General features: G+C 30.9%; 1 protein-coding gene across 1 annotated transcript in view; it reads left to right on the plus strand.

Annotated features, from left to right (window-relative positions):
* Naa15-16 (N-alpha-acetyltransferase 15/16) overlaps positions 1-23,111 on the plus strand; it is a 149,005-nt gene that overhangs the window by 120,176 nt on the left and 5,718 nt on the right. The window contains exons 17-20 of the mRNA XM_035353981.2: positions 7,969-8,162; positions 15,088-15,295; positions 18,056-18,199; positions 19,435-19,532. Coding sequence (XP_035209872.2) covers positions 7,969-8,162; positions 15,088-15,295; positions 18,056-18,199; positions 19,435-19,532 — 644 coding nt within the window. The remainder of the gene's footprint in view (positions 1-7,968; positions 8,163-15,087; positions 15,296-18,055; positions 18,200-19,434; positions 19,533-23,111) is intronic.

Genomic DNA, 23,111 nt, shown 5'->3' on the forward strand with positions numbered 1-23,111 from the left:
ATTTTCAATTTTTAAGAAAGGTATTTTGAGGTTTTATGTATTTTTGCTTTATCGCGAAGTGAGAACCGAATCAATTGAATAAGAAAAATATCTGTAATAAAATTCGAGAAAATATGTTAAAATGAAATGCAGGGAAAAACGCGTATAATTTATTATTCCGTACAAAGAAGTCATGTGGTGTACACGTCAGATTTTTTTCTTTTTTGTCAAAATTTTTCATCAAATTACTAAAAGCGTACTTTTTGCTATTATTTCTGAAGATCTGCTATGGATTGTGCATTTAAAAAAAATTCAGTTTTTAAAATCATCTTAATGGAGATTAAAATGCATAATAGAAATATGCGGCTTTTAAAAACTTTTTTCCTTTACAAATGGCAAGATGCACTAAACCATAAGACATGAAGGGGGAGAGAATATTTAACTATACAAAAATATATACAAGCTCTTGATTATTTAACTGTTATAACTATAACGTGAGCTTTAAGTTTTTCACATGCATTGTCGTACATTCTACTGCTTAACCGTATTATTATTTGTGTATATCGTCAGTACTGTGGTGCTTAAAAATGAGTCATCTTCGGCGTCATTCAGTGAGTCATTTTGATCCGATTTTCTAAAAGATTGTTTGTCTCTTTGTTTTATAGCTTTCTGCGAACTTTGATAAACCCTGACTTCGAAATTTTGTAGAATCCTGTACTAAACTATAAGGTATTCCTCCCACTTTCCTAGCGTCCTTCGTGGTGTAGTGGTTCTGCACGCTGGGCCGGTATTCTAGAGGTCCGTGATTCGATTCCCGGCGAAGGCGGTTGCTAATTTTTCATCTCTCTGGCTTCCAATTAACCTAATGACTCTAAAAAGCTTCTAATGAAAACTACAATAACCCACCTACTTCGCCGGAAAAATCTTTTCATAAAAATGCAGTTTTTATATTTAGCCCTTAATTTTGCCTTCTTATTTTATTCCTTCATCAAAGCCTTATTTTATTCATTCGTCGAACAAATAAAATAAGGAAACGAATTATAAAGGAAATAAATCATTTAAAATATTTAGTGCGGTGGTTACTAAAAAGCTACGAATTGCGAATATGCTGAATATTAATGTGCTCCGATTCGCTGGTTTAATGTTATATTCCTGTAGAATAAATTGATAAATAGTTCATTGTTTACATGATATCGCGTGCATTTAAAATATATTCTCTCACTTTTAATTGTTAAATAATACACTTTAATAACTAAGTACTAACTTGTCGCTTTTAATGGCCAACTTACTCATTTGAATTTTTATTTAGCTTTGTGTGTTATTAAAAGAGTAATACATTTTAATTATCATTACATGTCTGAAAATGCGTTACGCAAATATTTTCGTCTACTGTATTCGTCTTAGTTTAAAAGCAACGGAAGTGGATCTCGTCAATTCGAGGTCTTAAAGACTGGCAAAACTGTTCAAAACTATTCCGAAAAACAAATCTGAATTACGATTTTGAGGGACTTCAAAATAATAATAATAACCATTTTTCAATTTTGCTTGTATGTTATACGTACGAGCAACTCTTTTTGCGGCGTAATTTTCCCATTATGTGACATTGGCATCCTATTTTTAAACTGTGCGCTTTTGATTTTTCTCTTTCCTCTGTTTGAGCTTGTTTTTATAATTCGTAGACCGCGATAATCATAGAACGAATTACTTTCTTGGTTCCCATCTCTCTACTTGATTTGGTGCGAAACACATGATTTCCTTTTGATTCTGCATATGACATGCTGTGAATGTTCATTTCGACAAGTTTTGTTGAATACATTATTAATTTATTAAATGCAAACTGTAAAGATTTAATGTCTTTTTATGTAGGTTATAAATGAGTTCATGATGATTCTGGTAACTGTCGAAGCTCTGACCTCAGTGCTGTAAAAATTTGCTCAGCAAATCAGAAACGTTCGGATTTTTACGTATCTTCTGATGATGATTTAAATGTAGCTCACATTTTTTGGGAAGCTAATGTTAAAAAAAAAAAAAAAAAAAAAAAAAAAAATCCCTTCTTCCTTTCTCTATCTGTATACAAAAGCGTCTACGATAAGTGAGGTTTCCGTTTCTTTACACTCCATCCATTCATGTGAGTGTCGATAACACCGTGAGAACTGTTTCTTGGAGCAATTTTTCATGGTGATGGCATAAATAAATATCATACTTAGCGTTACTCTGAATAATCTCTTTAGTAAAATGGCCTGTATCCATTTTCAGGTAGAAAAATCGGTAGTCATGATACCAAATGGTGTGTGTTTCGAAACGTCCTTGCTGCAAGGCATTGTGAAAACGCGTATGTTTGTTGTGCCTTAATAGCATGTTGAGTTGGAATATAAAAAAATATAGCATGTTGAGTTGGAATATTAACTTGCATTCAGAAATTTCAAGAAATACGAAATGCCAGTCTATGTAAAATTCAGACTAGCGGGTGTGAGAACATAAAAGGAGTAATGTTAAATTTTTATAGGTTTCTATATTTTTTGGCCTTGAGAGATTTTTTTTATTTATATTTTATCTAAAAATGAAATTTTCTTGCAGTTTCTAAAATAAGAAATTGGCAATTTTTGATAGGTTTTGGTGACTTATTTGCTGTTGTTCGAATTAGTCTAAATTTCAAATTAACGAGCACTTATTATATTCACTTTTTAACTTTGTGGTAAAATATCACTAACTTCCTTTCTCACTTATCGTAGACGCTTTTGTATGCCAATATAAAAAAGGGGGAAGGGGGGATTACTCCCCTCTGCTAACAATGGACACGGAAACTTCTTATTTATTTTTATCAAGCTTTGTACCGCTTCGATGCCTTTTTTATTGTTGTATATGCGGAATAAAGTTCTTGCTTATTTTGCTTGTGAGCAAAATGCGATTTTTATTGTTCGAAAAATAAATTGCTTGATTTCTGTATCCGTTTCTTATTTCCTTTACCTAATTTTAAATTGTGTTTACATTTACTATGGAAGATTTTTGTTTCAGTTATTTAATGCTGGAAACAAATAAAAAAATTGTCAGTCAGTTGTTATCAAGTTGAGCATATAAGTAGAACGATAGTTTTGTTGCGCTTTGTATTTACTTCATTATTTTTGCGAATTTTAGGTTGATTTTCTGGAGATTTTGCCAATATCAAATAAATGCACGAAATTAAGATTTTTTTTCTTATAGCTTTGTTAACTTTGTATTGTAACCGTTGGATTATTTTTTTAATTTAAATAAATATAATAACTGTATTAGCATTTGAGCGAAATATATATTGAAAATAATTCGGTGCTTCCTTATTATAGCGGCCCCCAATATTGAATCGCCAATCAACCGAGATATCTGGCCACATGTTACATCTCAGTTGATGAGCGATTAAATTTTAGGGGCTGCTATTTTAAGGAAGTATCAATAATTCTTCTCGAAAATCTAAACCAAAATCCTGTATTAGTGCTTAAGCTTTCAAGATATGTGCAGACTGAGCATTTCAAGACTGAAGACTGCGCGCGTACTCTTTCCGGAGTTCCACACACCCCTGACTAGTTGTTGAAAGACCAAGTTAACAACTTGCTGTCACATATCGATTGCATTATTAGTTTTAGCGGAGAAAGCAGCTCACTGGAAAGAATTTTTAGATGTCGATTCTTAATTTGAGAATTAATCCCCTGAATAAAAGATGCATACGAAAGCTGTAGGCAATACCATGACCGGTAGGTGCAGTGGCTTAAGAACGTTGGCTTGAAGTTGGTAATAAGAGTAGCAAATAAATTCTAAGGCGCTCGCTTCGTTAAAACTGCGTTCACACTGCTCCGTTGGGACGTCAAGCATGAAAGCGTAATAAAAACGCTTTCCGCGTGCGTCACTTCACACCAGCGCGGTACCTTTCGCTTTAAAAGTTTTCATATGCTCTCACTAGATGGCGCTTCATATCGGAAACTTGGGGGATGTGATATTTTTGTGTGGTACTTTGACTTTTTTACGATTACATTTCTTAATTAAAATGGATTTAATTTCTGCTCGATTAAAACTTATTTTACTTCTTGCTTTGTGTAAGAAAAGCAGAATGCAGTGTTTCATATTAATACGTGAGAGATGATGGCAATAAGGAGATGCAAATAATTTAATTGAAGAAATGCGCTTAAACGAAACGAAATTTCTTTTAATTACTTTCGCATGACATCTCATCAAGTAAACGAATTTCTAGCACTCATTGAACTAATTATTCAAAAGCAGAATACTAATTTTTGTCAGACTATTGCAGAAAAGAATCATTTGTAAGATAGGAGTAGGATATCTCAGAAAAGAATCGTTGTATATAACAAACGCTGTCATAATTACATGATTCTATTTTGGAGAGTAAATTTTTCATGGGGTAGAATGCCATAAATGTTTTTGCATGATGTATGAACTTCCCTTAAATAAACCTCCCTTAATTGGTGTAAATAATGCACTAAAAAAGTATATTTTGTTTAAATATATGTAGGATTTACAACATTACTAAATTAAATATCACACTTAAAAAAAAAGCAGTTATTTTCAAGTTAATAAATAACAGCAATTTTTAAAAAAAGTATTTTAGTTTCTGCCTTATGTACATATTTTTTACCTTAAATGTAACAGTAATTACTTCAATTAGTCATTCATATATTAATAAACAGCCACTATCTAAAAGTTTATTTTATAAGGTCACTTTTATCTAAAACTCATTGAAGTAGCTGTATTTTATATAATATTTCTTTTTCTGCATTAAAAATTGAATTTCACAATTAGCAAATTTGCTAATGCTCGTGCAAAAGTTCTTTAAATTAATGAAAAATTATCAAGGTTAAACCTTTCGAAAAGTGGTCCTGCATGTTAAGAAAAACAAACATGAAGCCATTAAAATGCATAGAGGTATTCCATAAGATCAACTACATACTAGCCAGCTTCTTTTCTGTATAAACAACAGTTTTCTTATTTTTTTAATAAAACAAATGGTTTACTTGTCACCACTCGTTTAAAATTCAGAAATCACTAATTTTTTTAATTAGATGAAACAGCATTTATTTATACTTTTATGAATATGAAAAACTACTTTTATTCAAGTTTTGGTATTTGCCAATATTTTATTTACTTTTTGTTGTTTAATTTTTAAAACATGTTAGAAAATAATCTAAATATAAAGAAATATATATATATGTATTTTTCAAGTTTGTGGAAGGATGGGGCAGGATCTTCTGGTAGTGGTGAAAGGGGGTGCTTATTTCTTCCATGAAAGAGGAAGACATTTGGGGGGGGGAATCAGAAGGCAAGAAAAGAAACTGGAAGATATTAATTAGAATGCATCCATGAGGTTGCTGAAGGAGATAAATTTAATAATAATAGTTTAATTTTAAATAAATATTTTATTATGTCTGCAATAGAATGCAAAGTAAATAATTTTCTCAGAAAAATCTAAGGAAAAAGGTGTATTCATTTACTGATATGATATTTCATTAATCCCCGCCCCCATCAGATATGTTGGTTGTGTAAGATAATGTTCATTATAATTTAAGATTTTGTAAATGAAGCTTTTCTTAAATATTTATATTTGTCTAACAGTTTTTTGTACTTTTTCTCCCTGTGTTTTAAAAGGTCGTAGCTTTTGCTGTTGTTCGTTTAGTGTTTTTTTTTTTTTTTTGTTGTTGTTGTTGTTGTTGTTGTCCAGTAGCTCTTCCTCTTATTTTTATCTGGAAGCTTTTGGTAACAGAAGCTAAACTCGCTTTTGAAACAAAAGTTTTTATTTGAATTTTTCTTATGAACTTTATTTTTCATGAGCTAAAAAACCATGCCAAACCTAAAAATAAACAAAACTCCCTTTTTTTTTTTTTTTTTTTTTTTTTTTTTTTTTTTTTTTTAATTTTTACAATAATTTTAGTTTTCTATAGAGAAATTTGTTTTTAATTCTGAATTTTCTTCATTTGTGTTAATTGATGCAGGAGGTTTTGCAGTTTATCTCTGAAAACTTTATTTACAAATTCATTTCTAATTTGCCAAACAGAATATGATATTTGAATTTGCTTTATTAATTATTACAACTGGATTACATCAGCTTAAAATATGTAATTTGGCTGAAAATTTATTTGAACTTAAAATTTCCAATTTATTTATAAAACCGTAGAAAAAAAGGTTACAGCAAGCATGCAAATGAGGCTAATTAAATTTTATAGAAAATCAAAATATTCAAATTATTATATAAACGTGCTACACATGAATAAAATGTAGATATAGTAATATAGATATAAGTTCAAAAATAATTTTTTTGCATCCATTTTTTCAAATCGAAGAAGCTATTTTTTTCAGCTATGGAAGAAGCTTGTCATTTTTGTTTATAACACATGTAAACCACATTTTTGCCATAATGCACAATAAGAAGATTTTGAATGATGTGTTACTGATAAGAAACGGCAAAAGATCAGTCATGGGTAAAATTCATGAATATCGCTGGTGTTCACTGTGCACTTTCTGTATTGGTACATTTTCCAAAATATTTATTTAAATTGATTTCCAGCTCAGTTAACAGTTGCCTGTGTTTATAAAGGTTCTTTTGTACATTTATTTTTTTTAGAATGAAATAACTCTGGATTTGTTGGTCATGACATCTATAATCTATAATTTTTGACATCTGTAATTTAATTACAAGACAATATTTTTGATATTGTTTAATAATTTGATATATTAATTTGTTTCAATTATTTTTTTATTAATAGTTTCCATTTTTGTTAAAAAAAGCTAAAAACAGATTTTTTAATGCATTTACGTGTGGGAAATCTCAATTTATTTTTCATATAAGTCACATGAAGGAAATAAGATGATATATAAAAAATTTCTCACACTGTATGACAGCTCTTTTAAATTATTTAGACAATTTTCTGTTCTTCCAATAATTGTTTTTAATGAATAAGTTATAATTGGAGGGTTTAGCTACTTCAAAGAATTCTTTTGTGCAGTGCAAATTTTCATTGATGCATTCTGTCAATGAATATAAATACAGTCAAAAGTTGTTAATCCGGACTCGTCGGGATTCCGGATTATAGATCATCAGTTTAAATCTCGTAAGATAGCATGCAGAAATTCTAAAATTAAAAATATGGGTCACTTTCTTCACTATCGGAAGCGAATTATAATGACGAGGAACTTGATTTAAATCATATCAAAGACGGAGTACATCGAGATGAAATACGACACTTAGTAAGGAATTATAAGCCAAATAAAATATAAAACATCTGCCCTGAAGATAAGGATAGTGCTGACAGATCAACTTCCAATCCACCGCGTGAAATTGATAAACAGATTTCGGATTTCAAAACATACTTTCGCTTTGTAGATACAAATTACATATTAGTAAATATATATCGGAAATTCTATTTGACATAATCGAAAGTTCAAGCTTACTTTTATGAAATTGCTCTAACAGTCTGCAAAAAATAATAAGCCGGATCCAATTCGAAGATTAAGGAACAACGCAATCTGCAACATTAACTGAATTTTTAGCTTAGCTTATACCTCCGTTACACATTAAACGCGCATGCGCACAAGCATATTCACAGACGTAAAGGTCTTACGCGCACTCTTAAACGCCTCTGCGCATGCGTGAATGCGACGCATGCGCAGAAAGTTTGTAGCTTTGAGGTCCGGATTATGGGTGTCCGAATTAACGACTTTTGACTGTACTTGGAAGTTATCTTCTAGTTATAGTGTGTTTTCAAAACAGAAATTTTACAGTCCACTGTGTCTGTTCATATTATTCAGCAATGATTTGTTTTCATAGTGACGTGTTCGGTTTTAAAGAATAAATTAATGCAGAAATATATTTTTTTTTTTTTTTTAATGGTTATGTTTTTAACTCAGAAATTAAATTTTAGTAAAGATTTATCTTTTTCTGTAAATGAAAGAGTATGAGTGTGAACACTACTTAACATTGATATCCAGATTATGAAGATTTTTCTTTTCCAGCTAATATGGCTCCTGCAGAATTAAAGAAATACCGCAATAAACAACGTAAGGCAAGGAAGCGTGCTGAGCTTGAAAAGGAAAAGCAGACAGCAGCTCAAGAGAAGCGAGAGCAACATATAAAGTCTCGCCAGCAGCAGGATGGAGAAGCTGATGGGGTTAAGGAAGAAGAACTAGTGCCAGAAAAATTAGCAAAGGTTTGTTTTGTCCCCTTTTTTAAAAAAATTACAAATGATACTAATGTTTATTGTGTTTTATAGTTGTTTTAACTTTACAGGATCTTTTTTATGTTCAACATATGTCTGTTTCATGAGAAAATGCTTTCCTCTGCTTCAAAAGGTTATGGTGTTTATTAATTCTATAGAACTGAATGCACACAGAACACATTAAAAACATTGATGCTTAAAAAAAAAATTAACAGATTTTTTGCTTTTTTCCAAAATTAAACTATTTTAGTCTGGAAGTGAAAGCATTCATAAAGACAATAGTTGGTATCGAATCTGAAAAGAACAATAAAATGATACATTTGATTCTGACTGTGTAACTGCAATCTTATTGAAATGACTACTGCATAGTGCTTTTATTACCTCTGATTACTGCATATTATATTGTTAGTGTACCTAAAGTTGAACTTCTTATGCAAATAAGAGAATTTATATTTTAATGAATAATCATATGTAACAAAGTTAAGCTTCTGAATATTTCGACAAATGATACTGCCATATTCTGTTTCATATCATCCACATATTTGTTAATAGCTCTGAAATTTGCAAAATTTCTAATGTATTTCAAACTGAACACAGCCTTTTTATTGAAGCATCAAACTAATTTTTATTGATGTATGACATGTAAGGTGCACTTTGATTTTTTGGTCCATTCCTCTGAATGTTAAATAAATAATTTTAGGTTTCAAACCTATCACTTCAAAAGTATTTTTCTGTCAAACACATTTATACATATCCCAGTTGTTCTTTCACTAGAATGTTCTTCCAAGTCATTTTTTGAAAACCTGCCAAATAGCATTTTAATTCAGGTCTCTTTCATAATAGGGAAATATGGTACTGTAACGTCAGGACACCCGTGTCGGGTGAAAGAAAGACAGGTTGTCTTTTAAATAACTTATTTGATAAACTAAAATAGATTTCTTGATTAAAACATAAAAATAAACTGATCATTACAGCCCTAAATCATACAATATCCACTAACGCAGATTGGACGCAGAAAAGTATCCTTTTTACTGTAGTTACAGCATAAAAAAACTATTGTTCTACAGAAACCACTGGCGTGGTTTAGAACTTAAATTATGCGTCCTGTCACCTCAAAATCACATGAAGAACTCTTACACAAAGATGTCACTCGTTTTGTTATCTGCGAAGAGAAACATAATTAGTTCCTTGTGTCCGGAAACTCCCAGGGGTTTTATCTGCAGTCCTGCTTTTTGTAGGTATGGTCCATTTCGTCCGCGAACAAACAGGAAGTTATACTTCAGCACCTGTGCCCAGGGGGGGGGGGTGCTAGTAGCTGTATCGTCACAGTACTAAACCCAGTCTGAAGTCAAATGTAGTATGCAGTTTGGGAAATGAGAGGTACATTGTATTATATCAAAAATTGTTTATGTACTCTCTTATGCACTAGAGCATTATCAAAGTAGACAAATACCAGTTTTTGGAACTTAAGAATCTGGATAGTTACATTTTTAATTGCACAGCTGCTGAAAGAAATTATGTACTCGCTAAAAATAGACTGAATTAGCAGTTTAGTATTTTGCAGTGAATAATTTCCTTAACCCCTTCGCGCCGACTGTCATGTCTACGTGCCAGCAACGAACACACTCACTTCCCGGCTGACACGCAGGCGTGCCAGAGCATTTTCCCATTCACTACCGACTGTCACGTATTTGTGCCAGTGTCCTGGAACTTTTTAAAAACTATAATTTCTGCCACAAGATGGCACTGTATGTCCATATGGTTTCAGATACATGTACATTAGACCTTCTACTCGAAATGAGAGAAGCATGACTCACATTCACGTGGTTTTGATTATATAAACAAAAGGGGAAATAAATGTTTCCGAATGGCATGATTTATGACGTCTCTTTAAATCGCACTTTATTCGCACGTGGTAGTTGTTTATTGTAAATAGAGAAGTTTTATTTGTGCTAAAGCGTTGGGTATTTCGGTTTGCAGTTCAGTTTTTAGAAAATAATTAGATCTCGTTAGACGTGAATTCTTTCTGTTTTTACTGTTGCAATGTCGAAGCGTCGAAAATGTTTAACAGAGCATGAAATAGCAGAAATGATGCAAAATTTGTCATGTATCAGCCATTTGTATGCAAGGATTTATACCAGAGAGTGAGAAAAATTAAGATTATACTATGTTCATTAATTGAATTTTTGAGCAAATTACAATGCTTTTAATAATGTAGGTGTCCATCGCTAAAGGATTTAAATCTGCTCATTTTCATGACATTAATGGCACATCATTTGTTGGTAATTGTCTAATTTAGATATACCTTATGCTTTAAAAAATTCTGTGGTAAATCTGTAGACACAATCCCCACTCTGATGCTCCATTTCCAGATTTAATATGATTTTTTTTTAAATGTATCCAAATTCATGGGACACTTTATACATCCGTTTAAGGTATTCTTTTCTCTCTAGTTGAAGAGAAGAAAAACAGCATATGCAACACTGTATTAACATGGATTAACTTGAATTTCATGTATAGATCAATTTCCATGTTAATTCATGAAATGTTCCTAACCTCTGCATTCTGTATCTTAGTAATTTCATCTTAGTGTAATTTACCATAGTTGCCAGCTGATATACGGGCTAGAAAATTTTGATAGTACCACATGTCTGTATTTTGTGATAAGATTTCCTCCTGTGGAGGATGTTTTTGCATTAATAGGACAAACTTTGCTGATTTGTAGAACATGCAAAAATCAAATTTTTTATAATGCAATACACATACCAAACTGAGGTGGTGATATGTTACAGTTTGTTTTCTGGTGTTCTATATAAGCAAATGCTTTTAGAAAAACCAGTTATTTGTTGTGTGGGTTTTCCTGTGATGGATTGATTTGCAAATGCTAAGAAGGCAAATATGCATCTTATATTTGGAGCTGCTGCTGGTTGCAGTGAAAGAGCAGTTTGATGATTGCATTGTTGAGTGGATAAAGCAGCTTTGTAGCAGGAATGTTCAACAGAAGTCATACAAGAAGTATAATGTCTTCTGAATTGGAAGACATATTATACATGGTGTTAAGAATATCTGAAAAGAAGCCCCATGGGTGAAAACCATACCACTGTATAAACTGTTTATAGAGGGGGGGAGTAAGTGCATTCTCCCATTTGCAAAGAAAAGCTGAAGATTTTTTTTTTTTTTTCCCCCCAGTGAATTTGTCTGATGGCTTTTGTGACATAATTGCGTTGGGAAGTAAGATGCAGTTTGTTTATGGATGAAGCAGTTTTTGTTTGGGAAGGAGCATTTGTGCAGAATGCTCATGTTTAACGATTCTATGGACTGTTCAGGATGATTCTGTGTTGGCATTGTGGTAGAATTTTTGAGTGAGTCCTTATCTACTCTTTCACAGGATGACTTAAAGCATTTTCTGCAAGGAATTTTCCAGGCAATTTTGCAAGATATGCTAGTAGCCATCAGATACAGAATGTTGTTTTAGCACACTAAGACACCAAAATACATGTTTTAGTATCTATTTATATAATTACTTGAATGCTCTTTTTTTAGAGCTAATGAATTGATTAAGGTGGATCTGTCTTATTGGTTGTCATGATTGCTAAATTTGTTGAATTTTTCTTATGAAATCATCTAAAGAGCCTATATGAGAAATTTCTAATGAGATCTCATCACCATATCTTTTGTAGCTGCCATCATCCACAAAATGTCTAGTATCTTTGAGAATCTAAAATAATCACTACTGTCAGGCTGTATTGTAATTGCTAGTAGTTCATTTATATTTATTGTATAGTTTAATAAAAAAAATTTCATCTTTTTTGTATGTTAATGTCTCATGGCTTTATTCTGACCTTGTGTTGTATTGTGAAAAATGTTTGTTTTGGTATGTTTTGCCACCTTTAAAATTGTTCCATGACTTAAGAAACATGCTGTAAATGGTTAAAATATTTTGTCTGACCATCGGTGGATGAAGAAATAAATCATCAAACAATAATTTTTTTAAATGACGGCAGTAATAACTGTACCTTCAGTCTATGTTTTCTGAGACAACCAGATTTCATGAGGTCCAGGAATGAAAGCCTTATATTTTTAAACAAAATTATGACTGTATTTATGCAGGATTATTGTGTAACCAAACAAGGTCAAAATTTTGTCTTTAATTGCTTTTGAAATAAATCGATCATATAATATCTTTATGAAACATTCAAAATTGTGTAATTTGTTTTCTTACAAGTGGTTTAAAAAGACTGCATGAATTAATGTTTCTTGAATGATTAGTCACAAATCCTTGGAACCAGTTTGTTAAATGAATCAAAATAAAATCAACTTTTTGGTCTTATGACACTCTTTATTAAAAATATGCAAAATTTAAGCAAGTAATGAAAATTCCAATTAAATTGTTTCTCAGCATGTTAAAATCTTTAAAGGAAAAATAAAGGACATAAGTCACTTTTTCTTAATAATATCAGTATTTATTTATTTAGGGGTTGTAGAAAATTGAATTTTTTTAGTCACAAAGTTTTGAATTTTAGCCGTTCTTCAAAAGGTATTTTGAACATTGGAATCGATACTTTCCTTCCTGTCTTAAAAGGAAGTTTCTGAGAACTATGGTTTTGAAAACTTAATGGTTATGGCTAGTTATAGCATTATTTATGTATGGTTTCCAAAAGTTATACAGTCAAAAGTCGTTAATTCGGACACCCATAATCCGGAATGATCTATAATCCGGACCTCAAAGCTAAAAACTTTCTGAGCATGCGCCACGTTGACACATGCGTGTAGGCGTTTACGCGTACGCGTCAGACCTTTACGACTGCGCATTTACGTGTGCGCAAGCGCAGAATACGTTTTCGTGTGCGCGTTTAATCTATAACGGACGGTATAAGCTAAAATTATCTAATTATCTATTTCAGTTGATGTTGATGATTGCGTTGTTCCTTAATCTTCGAATTGGATCCAGCTTATTATTTTTTGCAGACTGTAAGAGCAATTTTATAAAAGTAAACTTGAACTTTCGATTATGTCAAATAGAATTTCCGATGCTGGAGCTTCCAAAGGATCTACAAAACGAAAGTATGTTTCGATGTCCATCAAACAAAAAGTGGAATTGCTGCAAAAAAATGGATAAAGACATGAAGAAGGTGACAGAGAGGTTAGTGAAAATGAAAAAATTTCGATTGACAAGTTAGTCGGTATTCTCGGCACAGCAATTACGGGACTTGAACAGCGGAACTTTGTAACTGAACAAGAAATTATGTCTGTTTGTAGAATGAAAGAGAAAGTATTATCACATAAAACGAAGCAACTTAAACAACTTACACTGAAAGAAATGTTTAATAAAGTAAACAAATAAATATTAAGCTTTTTTTTTTTTTCTGTAAATTTTGATACCCTTTAGATCATAATTGTTCTTGATTTCATAAATTACGGTTTCATATTTTTAATTTTAGAATTTCTGCATGCCATCTTACGAGATTTAAACTGATGATCTATAATCCGGAATCGCCGAAGTCCCAACAAGTCCGGATTAACGACTTTTGACTGTATATCTTAAATAATTTTTGTCATATGGAGGTAATTCCCTCCTCTCCTTTAGGGACCAGAGAATTATGATAACCATTCCAGAGGTATTTAATTGTGCAGTTTTTTTATTCCCTGTATAAATGTAACTACATTTTTGTTGAGTGTGAGGGATTTTTACTTTTCAAGCATATTATTTGCAAATGAAACAGTATGTGCAGTAGTGTTAGTGAATATTAATTGTGTTACCTTTATATTTCAACCTTTATATTATCAGGTTGATCAGAAGGTAATGCCTGATTCTGGGCTGGTCAAAATTCAGGTACGTTAAATGTATACCGCAATGACCTTGCAGAGGAATTTCTTTTTAAGTTATGATTTCAAAACCCTGGTCTTTCTTTCATAGCTGCACTGCATTAACTATTCATTAATTTTATTTGTGAGTAAATGATGTCATTTAACAAGTTGCATATTCTACATATCATGTTTTATGAGTTTTGCCTCTATGGAAATATTGGTAAAACTAATGGGAAGAATTTTTTAGTGTAGCCTATAATGAAAGACGATTAATTTTTAATTTTGTCATATCCACATTTCACTAGTAAAGAAGTATATCACTTGAAATTAATAGGTAAGTTTCTTGTTTAGGCATTTGAATTCTACATAAACTCATAACTGAAAACCACCAGCAATGATTATTGATTTGCATTGTGCTCACAAGAAGTGAATGGCATCTTCTCTAGATGGAAATGGGGATGGAATTTTGGATGACAAAGAAAAGAAGTTTTGCAAAGGGGGGGAGCCAGGATTGCAATTAAAGACAGCCCCTGCTTGTGGTTACCATACATAAAGTATAATTTATTTTAAATTGTTAGAAAATAATCAAGCTGCTAATAAAAGCAGTCAACTTAGATAATTTGAAATGGGTTCTAAAATCACCAAGTGTCCATAGTGACAGCTGACTTGATGTGATTCTTCAGCAGGATAGAACTTAATGGAGAATGACTTGACAAAAGCTGAATAGTAAGAAGCTCTTACTCATCTGAGTCAAATATTGCTTATGTAGTTTCTATCTAAAAATATTACACAGAAGTTACAATATACAGTGAATAGATATTTTGGGCAAAACTAAAAATATTCTTCAAAACAGAGTTTGTAAAGTTACCTGAAGGCTGGCAGAAGTCATATAAAATGACGGATACTACTAATAAACTTTTGCAGCAATATGTCTTTTGAAATTGTGTATTAACAGATGGACATGTTAACTGCATTACTTTCTGATCAATCTAATATATATATTATTTTTTTACAAAGTAGGATATTTTTCTCTCGTACTTTTTAAAATACAGTATTTATTGTTTTCTTTTGTTATACTACATAATAATATTCTTTGTATTTTTCCTAGGGGGAAGATCCATTAGGCCAAGCCATTCGTTTCCTCAGGCCTCTTCAGTCTTTAGCATCTGAAAGGATAGAAACCCATTTATTGGCCTTTGAGATATATATAAGGAAAGATAGGCTATTGTTAATGCTTCAGTCTATTAAAAGAGCTTGGTTGATTGACCCGACACATCCTAAGTTGCATTCAAATCTAGTTCGTTTCTATAATATTGGTATGTCTAACGTGACTGTTAATTTTTTTTTTTTTTTTTTTCCCCTTAGGAAATCTTAAGGAATTTATCCCCCCTCCCCCCCCGCCGCCGCCGCCAAAAAAAAACTGTTGCTTTTAGCATTCTGGATTATATTAAGTTCATAGTAAAAATTTAAATTGTGAGATTTGGGAACGCTGTATTTCTTGTGAGTTACAAGTTGCTGTGGCAATAGTTGGAAAAACTGAATGGGTTATGATGTGCACTTACCTAGCATGTGAAATAAATTTATTGGCCCCAAACAGATAATTTATGGTGCATATAAACTGAATTTTAATTATTTAACATTGGCATTTTAGTTATGGGAATTTTTAAACAACCTTTGATTATTCCAATTACCAGATTTTCCATAAGATCATATATACATGTGACTTAATAACTGAAATATTCATCATTCATTAAAAAGCAAAAATGGTATATGCTGAGACCACTGTATGTGTGTAAAGTTGCACAAAAGTGTTTTCCAACCTCTTCTGTAAATTAGTATTATTTTCATAAAAGTTGTATTGAAGGTGAAATGAATGAAATACAGAAAGAAAATTTTCAATTCAAATTTAGAATTTTGTATTGATGTGAATGGTAGATCATTGCTAACAATAAAGCATCTTTAATGTTCCTTCGAGTCGTATTCAAAAGTACAGCAGAAAACTCTCATGCATCAGTGAGGCAACAAGATAATAAAATAATTGTCGTTTGAATTATGGTTTCATTGATATTTATAAGTATCACTGACCAAGTTATTTATATTTCTCAAATATTTTTCATGAAAGTAAAGGAAAGATGGGGAATATGTTATTATAGCATAGATACTTTAGGTGGGCCGGGAGCAAAGCTCCTCAGCCATTCTGTTAATTTTATAGTTATGTGTGTTTAATTAAAGTTTGTGTTTCATTCAATTAAAAAAAGTAAAATGTGTGTTTTCTTATGAGTTGTTAATTGTTGAGTATGTGTATTATTTGCTACAGTTTTATGTAAATTAATAGTGTATGTGCACTTTTGTTATTATTCATTATTAATTATAATAACAATTTGCAATTTTTGTTATACATTTGCAATGAACAGTTAACTGATATACACTGGTAAGAAAAAGGAAGGGAACAACTGTAAAAAGGTGCTTTATGTTAATGAAGTCAGTTAAAAGTGGTCTGTTTTATCCCAGGATAGTCCAATGGGATTCAGCTTATACGCAGAAATATGGAAAATTTTGCATTCATTCTTTCAGCATTGTGGAAAAGAGTGCAAGAGAGAGTGCTTCAACTGTAAGTAGCTAAAATTGTTGCATGTGAAAAGTGGAATATGTCATTGAAAAAAACATGTAATGGAAGATTGGAAGCACTATGTATAATTAAACAAGTCTATAGAGACCTAAAGATTGCCAAAAACATCATGTCAAGAATCTGAAAGTGGTTTAAAGGTTGGAGTACTGTTGTTTTTATTGATGAATCCTGTTTTGGTTTGAAGAGTGGTTCCAGATGAGTTGCTATCTGGTAGCAGTAAAACATATGCACTAAGCTAGAAATCATCCATAAAATGCAAAGATGGTGGATTCACAGTATGGTCAGGTGTTTTGATCAGCCACACTAACATTTATTTTTACCAGTGCAACTATGAATACTGAAGTGTACAGATTCTTAAACCTTATGTCAAGTTGTTTAGTGGTGCATTTAGTAATCGTTTCTTTCTAATGTACAATAATGCTTGTCCCCATCATGCTTCACTAGTGACTGATTATCTCGAGAACAAAGGAATCCATTGAATAAAGGAGCCTACATATTCTTTGTGATCAAACATACAAGGTGCACAGGGGTTTATGCTATCCAGTACTGTCTCTATGGTTCTAAATTCTAACACCCACCCCAGTTGCCACAGCCTTGCCATTTGCCTTGAGGACTCATTAGGAGATCAGCTGGTTTACTGAAGCCCCAGCTAAAAGTCTTCAAGAGCTTCGAAGCTCTATTTGTCGTGAATGCATTTGGTTACCAAAGGAACTTCTGGATAGTCTTATTTAATTATTTTTATATGGCTGTAAAAAGTTATAACATTAACTCTTCCCTGTTCAAGTTTATGTCATATTTCCTGTGTTCTTATTTAAATGTATAGTTGACAGAAATATGCAATTCTGATTTTTAAATGTATGTGAGGCAGGACAAAATACAGATTTTCATGTTCTCAGCTCCAAAATCATTTAAGTTACATGAGTTTTTACAGTTGCTCCTTTTTTTTTTTTTTTTTTTTTTTTTTTTTTTTTTTTTCCCCTTCCTTCTTTTTTCTGCCAGAGTATTATATCACCTGTGTGATATTTAGTAATTATGCTATAAAATTAATTAAATCTTATTTCATTTCTTGCAAGCAGCATCAATTTTCTGAAATCTTTAAATCCTAGCAATAGGGTTAGGAAATTTTTTTGCGTACAATAATAACAAATGAAGTAATTAAGTTCTTAAAAAAGAAAGAAAAAGAAATTTTTACTTAATGTCTCAAAATTTTTATTTTTTATGATTTTTTATAAATTAGATTTCACAACAAAATTATCTTTTGCAATGAAATCACTCATGCTAGTGTCCATCCTCATTGTTATACATTTGAAACTCTTTTCTGCTCTGTAAAGAATTAAAAATTTGCAGATTTTAGTTGCTTTCATTTACCTTCATTATTTTTTTTAATAAAATGGAGAACATTTCTTGATGTATAGTATAGTAAATAATATATGTATTATTTTTTTAGTTTCAAGTAGAAAAGAAATGCCTGCCCCTATGAAAACCGTCCTTAAACAAGAAATGGATAAAATTTATGGGGGGAAAAATGCTCATGAACTCAATGAAGAATTCTTAGCCCACTTTTCCAATTCATTGCCTCATCTCTTACAAGGTAAGGTAAACTATAGGCATATAAAACTTAAATCTATTATTTATGAGGTCTATGCAAGCAGACCTCATAAAAGGCTGTTAAGTAAGATAAAAATCATGTTATGAACATATGATTTTCACATAGACTGAAAAATGTTTAAATTGGTAATTTGAAAAATCCATCTATCAGAACTGTTTATTTACTATCAGAGGATTAAAAATTTTTAAAAGTTTATTAATTTTGAGAACTTGAGGGAATGTGTATAAAGAACTCAATTTTTGACTGATAAACTTCATAGAACAATTCAAAGAAACCAGAAATATTTGGAAAAAATCTTTACAGTTACAGCAGATACAGTATTTAAAAATTTCTTCCTGTAGAATAATTCCCGTAACAGTTTTTAATGTAATATCACATGTATGTTCTACCATTTGTACCATATTACTGTCATTGAAAGAAATCTTATTTATTTTCTTTCTTTCTTTTATAAACATGTACATATAGTTAAAAGCCATGCAAGAAAAATTTTGATTTTTAAATCTCATTTACTGTATTCTGAAATAAGCCCATTAGTGGAACCGATTTAATAAATGCTGGTTTAAAAAATATAAAAATGGCAGTACTACAACATTAAAATGAAAATAACTAGATATAATATAATTAAACTGAGTAATGATGAAATCAGAATTCTTGATTAAGCATTTTTGTTTTCGCATCTTCATGGAACTTTTATTGGTCCTGGAATAGTATACTTTTTCTACTGAATTTTTCTAACTTAGAATCCTAATGTAAGAAAATGAGATTCCCCATTCCAGTTATCATTAATGAAAGTTTCATTTTTAAGATGACTTTGAAGCAATTTTTAAGTTCAGTTTTAGAAACTTAAAATGTAAACAAACAATACACAAATAAATAACTCTCCTAGGAAGAAGCATCCAGCATGATTTCTAAAGAGCACTTTATATGAGATTATTTATTCATATCTTCTCATTTCATAACTATGTTCTTGTTAACTGATATTAGTTTCTTTTATGCTTTATTTCTGTCAGAATTTGGAATTGTTTTCTTTTCTCAAAAAACTAGTCATTTTTTCCCTGTATGCAAGATTTATAATATGTGCTAATGAAATGTAAATGTGATAAGGAATAAGATACAAAAAATTGATCTGTGGTTTTGTTTGTGAACTTATGTTTATACCGAAAAAAATTAAATTACCTTACATATAATTATTCTAAAAGTACTTCAATTTTATTTAGGTGCTCGAATGAAGTACTGCCTTGATAAAACATCACAAGACAAAGCAATTAGTTATGTGACAAATTTCAACAATCAAATGAAAGGAGTTACTATACAAGTAAGGCTGTTTACTGGTATATGCTATTGTATATGTCATGTATTAGTTATCCTGTTATACATATAATATATTTCATGTTCAGTTTATTGTACTTCTGCAGCTTTTGCAACCTTAATCTTTGTGTCTGAAATTTAAGAGCACTGGCTTTAAAAACTGAAATAAATTAATCCAAGCATATTATCATTTCTAAACTTTGAAAATAGCGTGAATTTGAAATAAGTGGCTGTTCTACAAAAATCAGTTTGTGGTCATATCGTTTCAAAAAATTTTTATTGGTAACTCCGTTTTTTAATTATTGTTAATAAAACAATATATGACATCATTGAAAGATGTATGTGTGTCCAATGTATAATCCTGTTAGATACGACTATCTAATACCTTTAGAGATAACAACAAATTAAACATTCTTTGTAGCAAGGAACAGTTTTGTTAGGTATAGCAGGGAACAGTTTTGTTAGATATATAGTTAGAAGACTTTATTTCATGTTAATCTTTTTCATCTGTTTGTACAATCAAAACGTTTTTTTTTTTTTTTTTACTTGGATAGCACATCACTTTACCTATTATAGCATCTTTCCAAAGTATCTTAATTACACAATTTCTACATTTTATTCTAATCATTTTTCCTCCTGAACTAAAGTAATCTTTAAAATGAAACTCCCTGTAATTGCATTTTTAAAAAAAATGAACTCTATTTCTGATTGTGAATCCAGACTGTTACCCTTCCATTTTTAGTTTTATTTTCACTAAAATGCATTGTTGTTATTGGATATAAACTAGGCATTACAAACATCAAAATTTGTCCCCCCTCTTTTTTTTTCTGCATAATTGTTTTCTCTTTGTTTATATAATGATTCTGGGAAGATGAGGGTTAATCATTACATTTCGAGTTTTTGATGCTTTTTCTATTAAAAAAAATAAGTTAAATATTTAAATAAAATTTAAAGACATTTAAAAAATAAGATAATAAGTGTATAGCAGGATGGGTATCAAAAAAGGACAGAAGTAATATATGCTTTTGAAAAATCACCATGAACAATTTATTAACCATTTTTGCTGCTGAAGATAAATCCAATGTAAAACAGGAAGAAAAGGTATTAATACATCAAATTTCCATAAAATGGTAAAAAGTAACTCATAGCTTGCACTCTTATCCAGGGCACCGACTATGAGATCTAGTCAATCTCATAGTCTGTATGTACGCTTACGGAAATTGGAACTGGTTTTAGTATATGCTTGCTGAGATTGAAGTCTGAATGATGCTTGATTTCAAATTACCTAACTGAACCGAATTCTCATTTTGGAAAAAAATTCCCCTACATAACTGAATTTGGGATGTAAGCTGTGAAAAAGAAGGTATGAATTATTTTAAAATGCTGGCAGAGGTCAAAACTGTTAGATGGAAAATTGTTGTTGTTGATTCCATTTGTTGACCTGAAGAGTAACTTTCAGGATGTTAATTTCAGAACTTTTGAGAATTATTTATTGTTGAGACTGTACTTATATGGTGTTATTTGACTATGTGGAAAATTCAGAAAAAATTGCTTCTAGAGCTTCAAAAAGGTGTTTTCCCAAAACTTCCATAAAGAAACCAAGTTGATGAAAAATCGGCAAACCTGTCAGCACAATTTCTGCCTATAACATTTGGTTATAGTTGAGCTATTTTTGCAATATGAACATTGTTAATGGACGTTCTAAAGAAACAAGAATTGGTGTAATATTCATAAATATGCAGGACTAGTTTTGAAGGTTTAAATGTAGAACCTGCTTCTTCAGCTGCAAAAGTGCAAATGATGAGAAAAGCCTGTATTCAGGTGATAACAAAGACAGGAAAGAAATTAAGTTACTAGGGCCATCTATTAATAAAAAAATGAAAACAACTATGAAATAATTTCCTGAAGAACTGAGGGTAAAGATGTATTGGAATTTTGATCGTGAACTAGAAAGATTTTTATGAGTGTGAAACACTTCTAGAAAATCTTATTTGTCAGCCAAAGATGTTCTTTGAATAATTTTGGCTGCATAAAATGCAAAATATGATTTTCGTGACAAAGGAGTTTTGTGTTTCTTTTTTTTTTTTAACATGTGCTTCATCAAAAGATGAAAAAAAATTTTGCAGGTTTTTTGATTAACCCCCTGGCTGCTCATCCTGTGATTTTCACAGGCGACTCAAATGTAGCAAAATTTGCTCATCCCGCGATTTCTGCTGACATGTGGTTTTCTTCTTTTATTGAGGAGTGCATCTCGTTTTTTCCCCGTTTAACCGATTAAAATAAATTATATACAGTATTAGGCGTTTAGTTTATGTTTTGGCCAACAGATATCGTTAGTTGTCCACTAAATTGCGGCATTTGAAGGCACGTGGTATTTCTGCTCAAACTTCACTTTTTGCCGCTTTTGTCTTATAGAAATTACGCTGTTAGAAAATGTTCAGCGATTGACAGAGTATATTCCTGATGACTTAGCAGATTCTGAAAGCAATTTTAGTTTTGATAGTGATATAAATTTTTCGAACTGCTCCTCAAATAACAATGACTCTGATCATGATTCAATAAACTTAACTCTATCATAATAAATTGCGTTTCTCAGGTATTTTTTCCTCAGTGCTTTATAATTTCTTAAATTTTATACATTTTACTTTTTTATCTTATGCAATAAATAGAAATTAACTGTAATTCAACTGAAATTTGTTTAAAAAAATTTGGGGGGGATAACATCTGAAATTGGTTTTTGGCACTTAGTTTCTCATGATAAAAATCTACATAAGAAATATTTTCTAAAAAAAAAAATGCATTTTTCAATTCTCCAATATACATAAATTTAAAATATGCAAAATAAAAATACACAATTTTTGAAGCGATTTAGGTACACAAATTGAGCAGTCAGAGGGTTAAATAATAATTTTACTCAAATACTACATTAGTTTCAAATAGTGATTCTCAACAGGAGTGTTGCATCCCCCCCCCTGTGTGTCATAAAAGAAACTGAAGTAAAATGAGGAAATGTAAAATAGCAAGCCAAAAATGGTAATTATATCATGAGTCCTCTTTTGCCCCCCCTTCCCCCAAAAAAAGATTGAGACCCAGAGTGTGAATGTTGGCAGTCTAGTTATTTGATTATTGAAGTTAGAAGAATTGGGTATTAATTAAGAACTTTTGAATAAAAGAGGAGCATATCATCAACCAGTTAAACTTATCTTCAGCAGCACTATTTATTTAGTTGATTTTCACGTTCTTTTCCAAAAACTTTGCATTGTTTAACAAAATCTGATAAAGATTTTCAATTATAAGAATTCTCTTTAATAATATGTGAACTTGACATAATGCAAATATTTTCATTATTAATCTTAATTGTTTTGATAGCAGACTTCCAACACTGATAGATACAAAAGAATAAACAGTTAGATCAAATTAGTTTTAAAGCTGTAGTTTTATATAAAGTAAATACTTTAAGTACTTACTATTGTCTCTAAAATGAGGCCAGAAAAAATTGTCAAAAACTTTTCATTAGCTGATTTTTTTACTAATAGGCTAAAAAAGGGAAATTGATAAATTATTAGAAGCAAGGCAAGCACATCTG

This window comes from Stegodyphus dumicola, chromosome 6 (assembly GCF_044657685.1).
Source record: "Stegodyphus dumicola isolate Sdum_Otavi_A_Nest chromosome 6, ASM4465768v1".
In the NCBI taxonomy this organism is placed as follows: Eukaryota; Metazoa; Arthropoda; class Arachnida; order Araneae; family Eresidae; genus Stegodyphus; species Stegodyphus dumicola.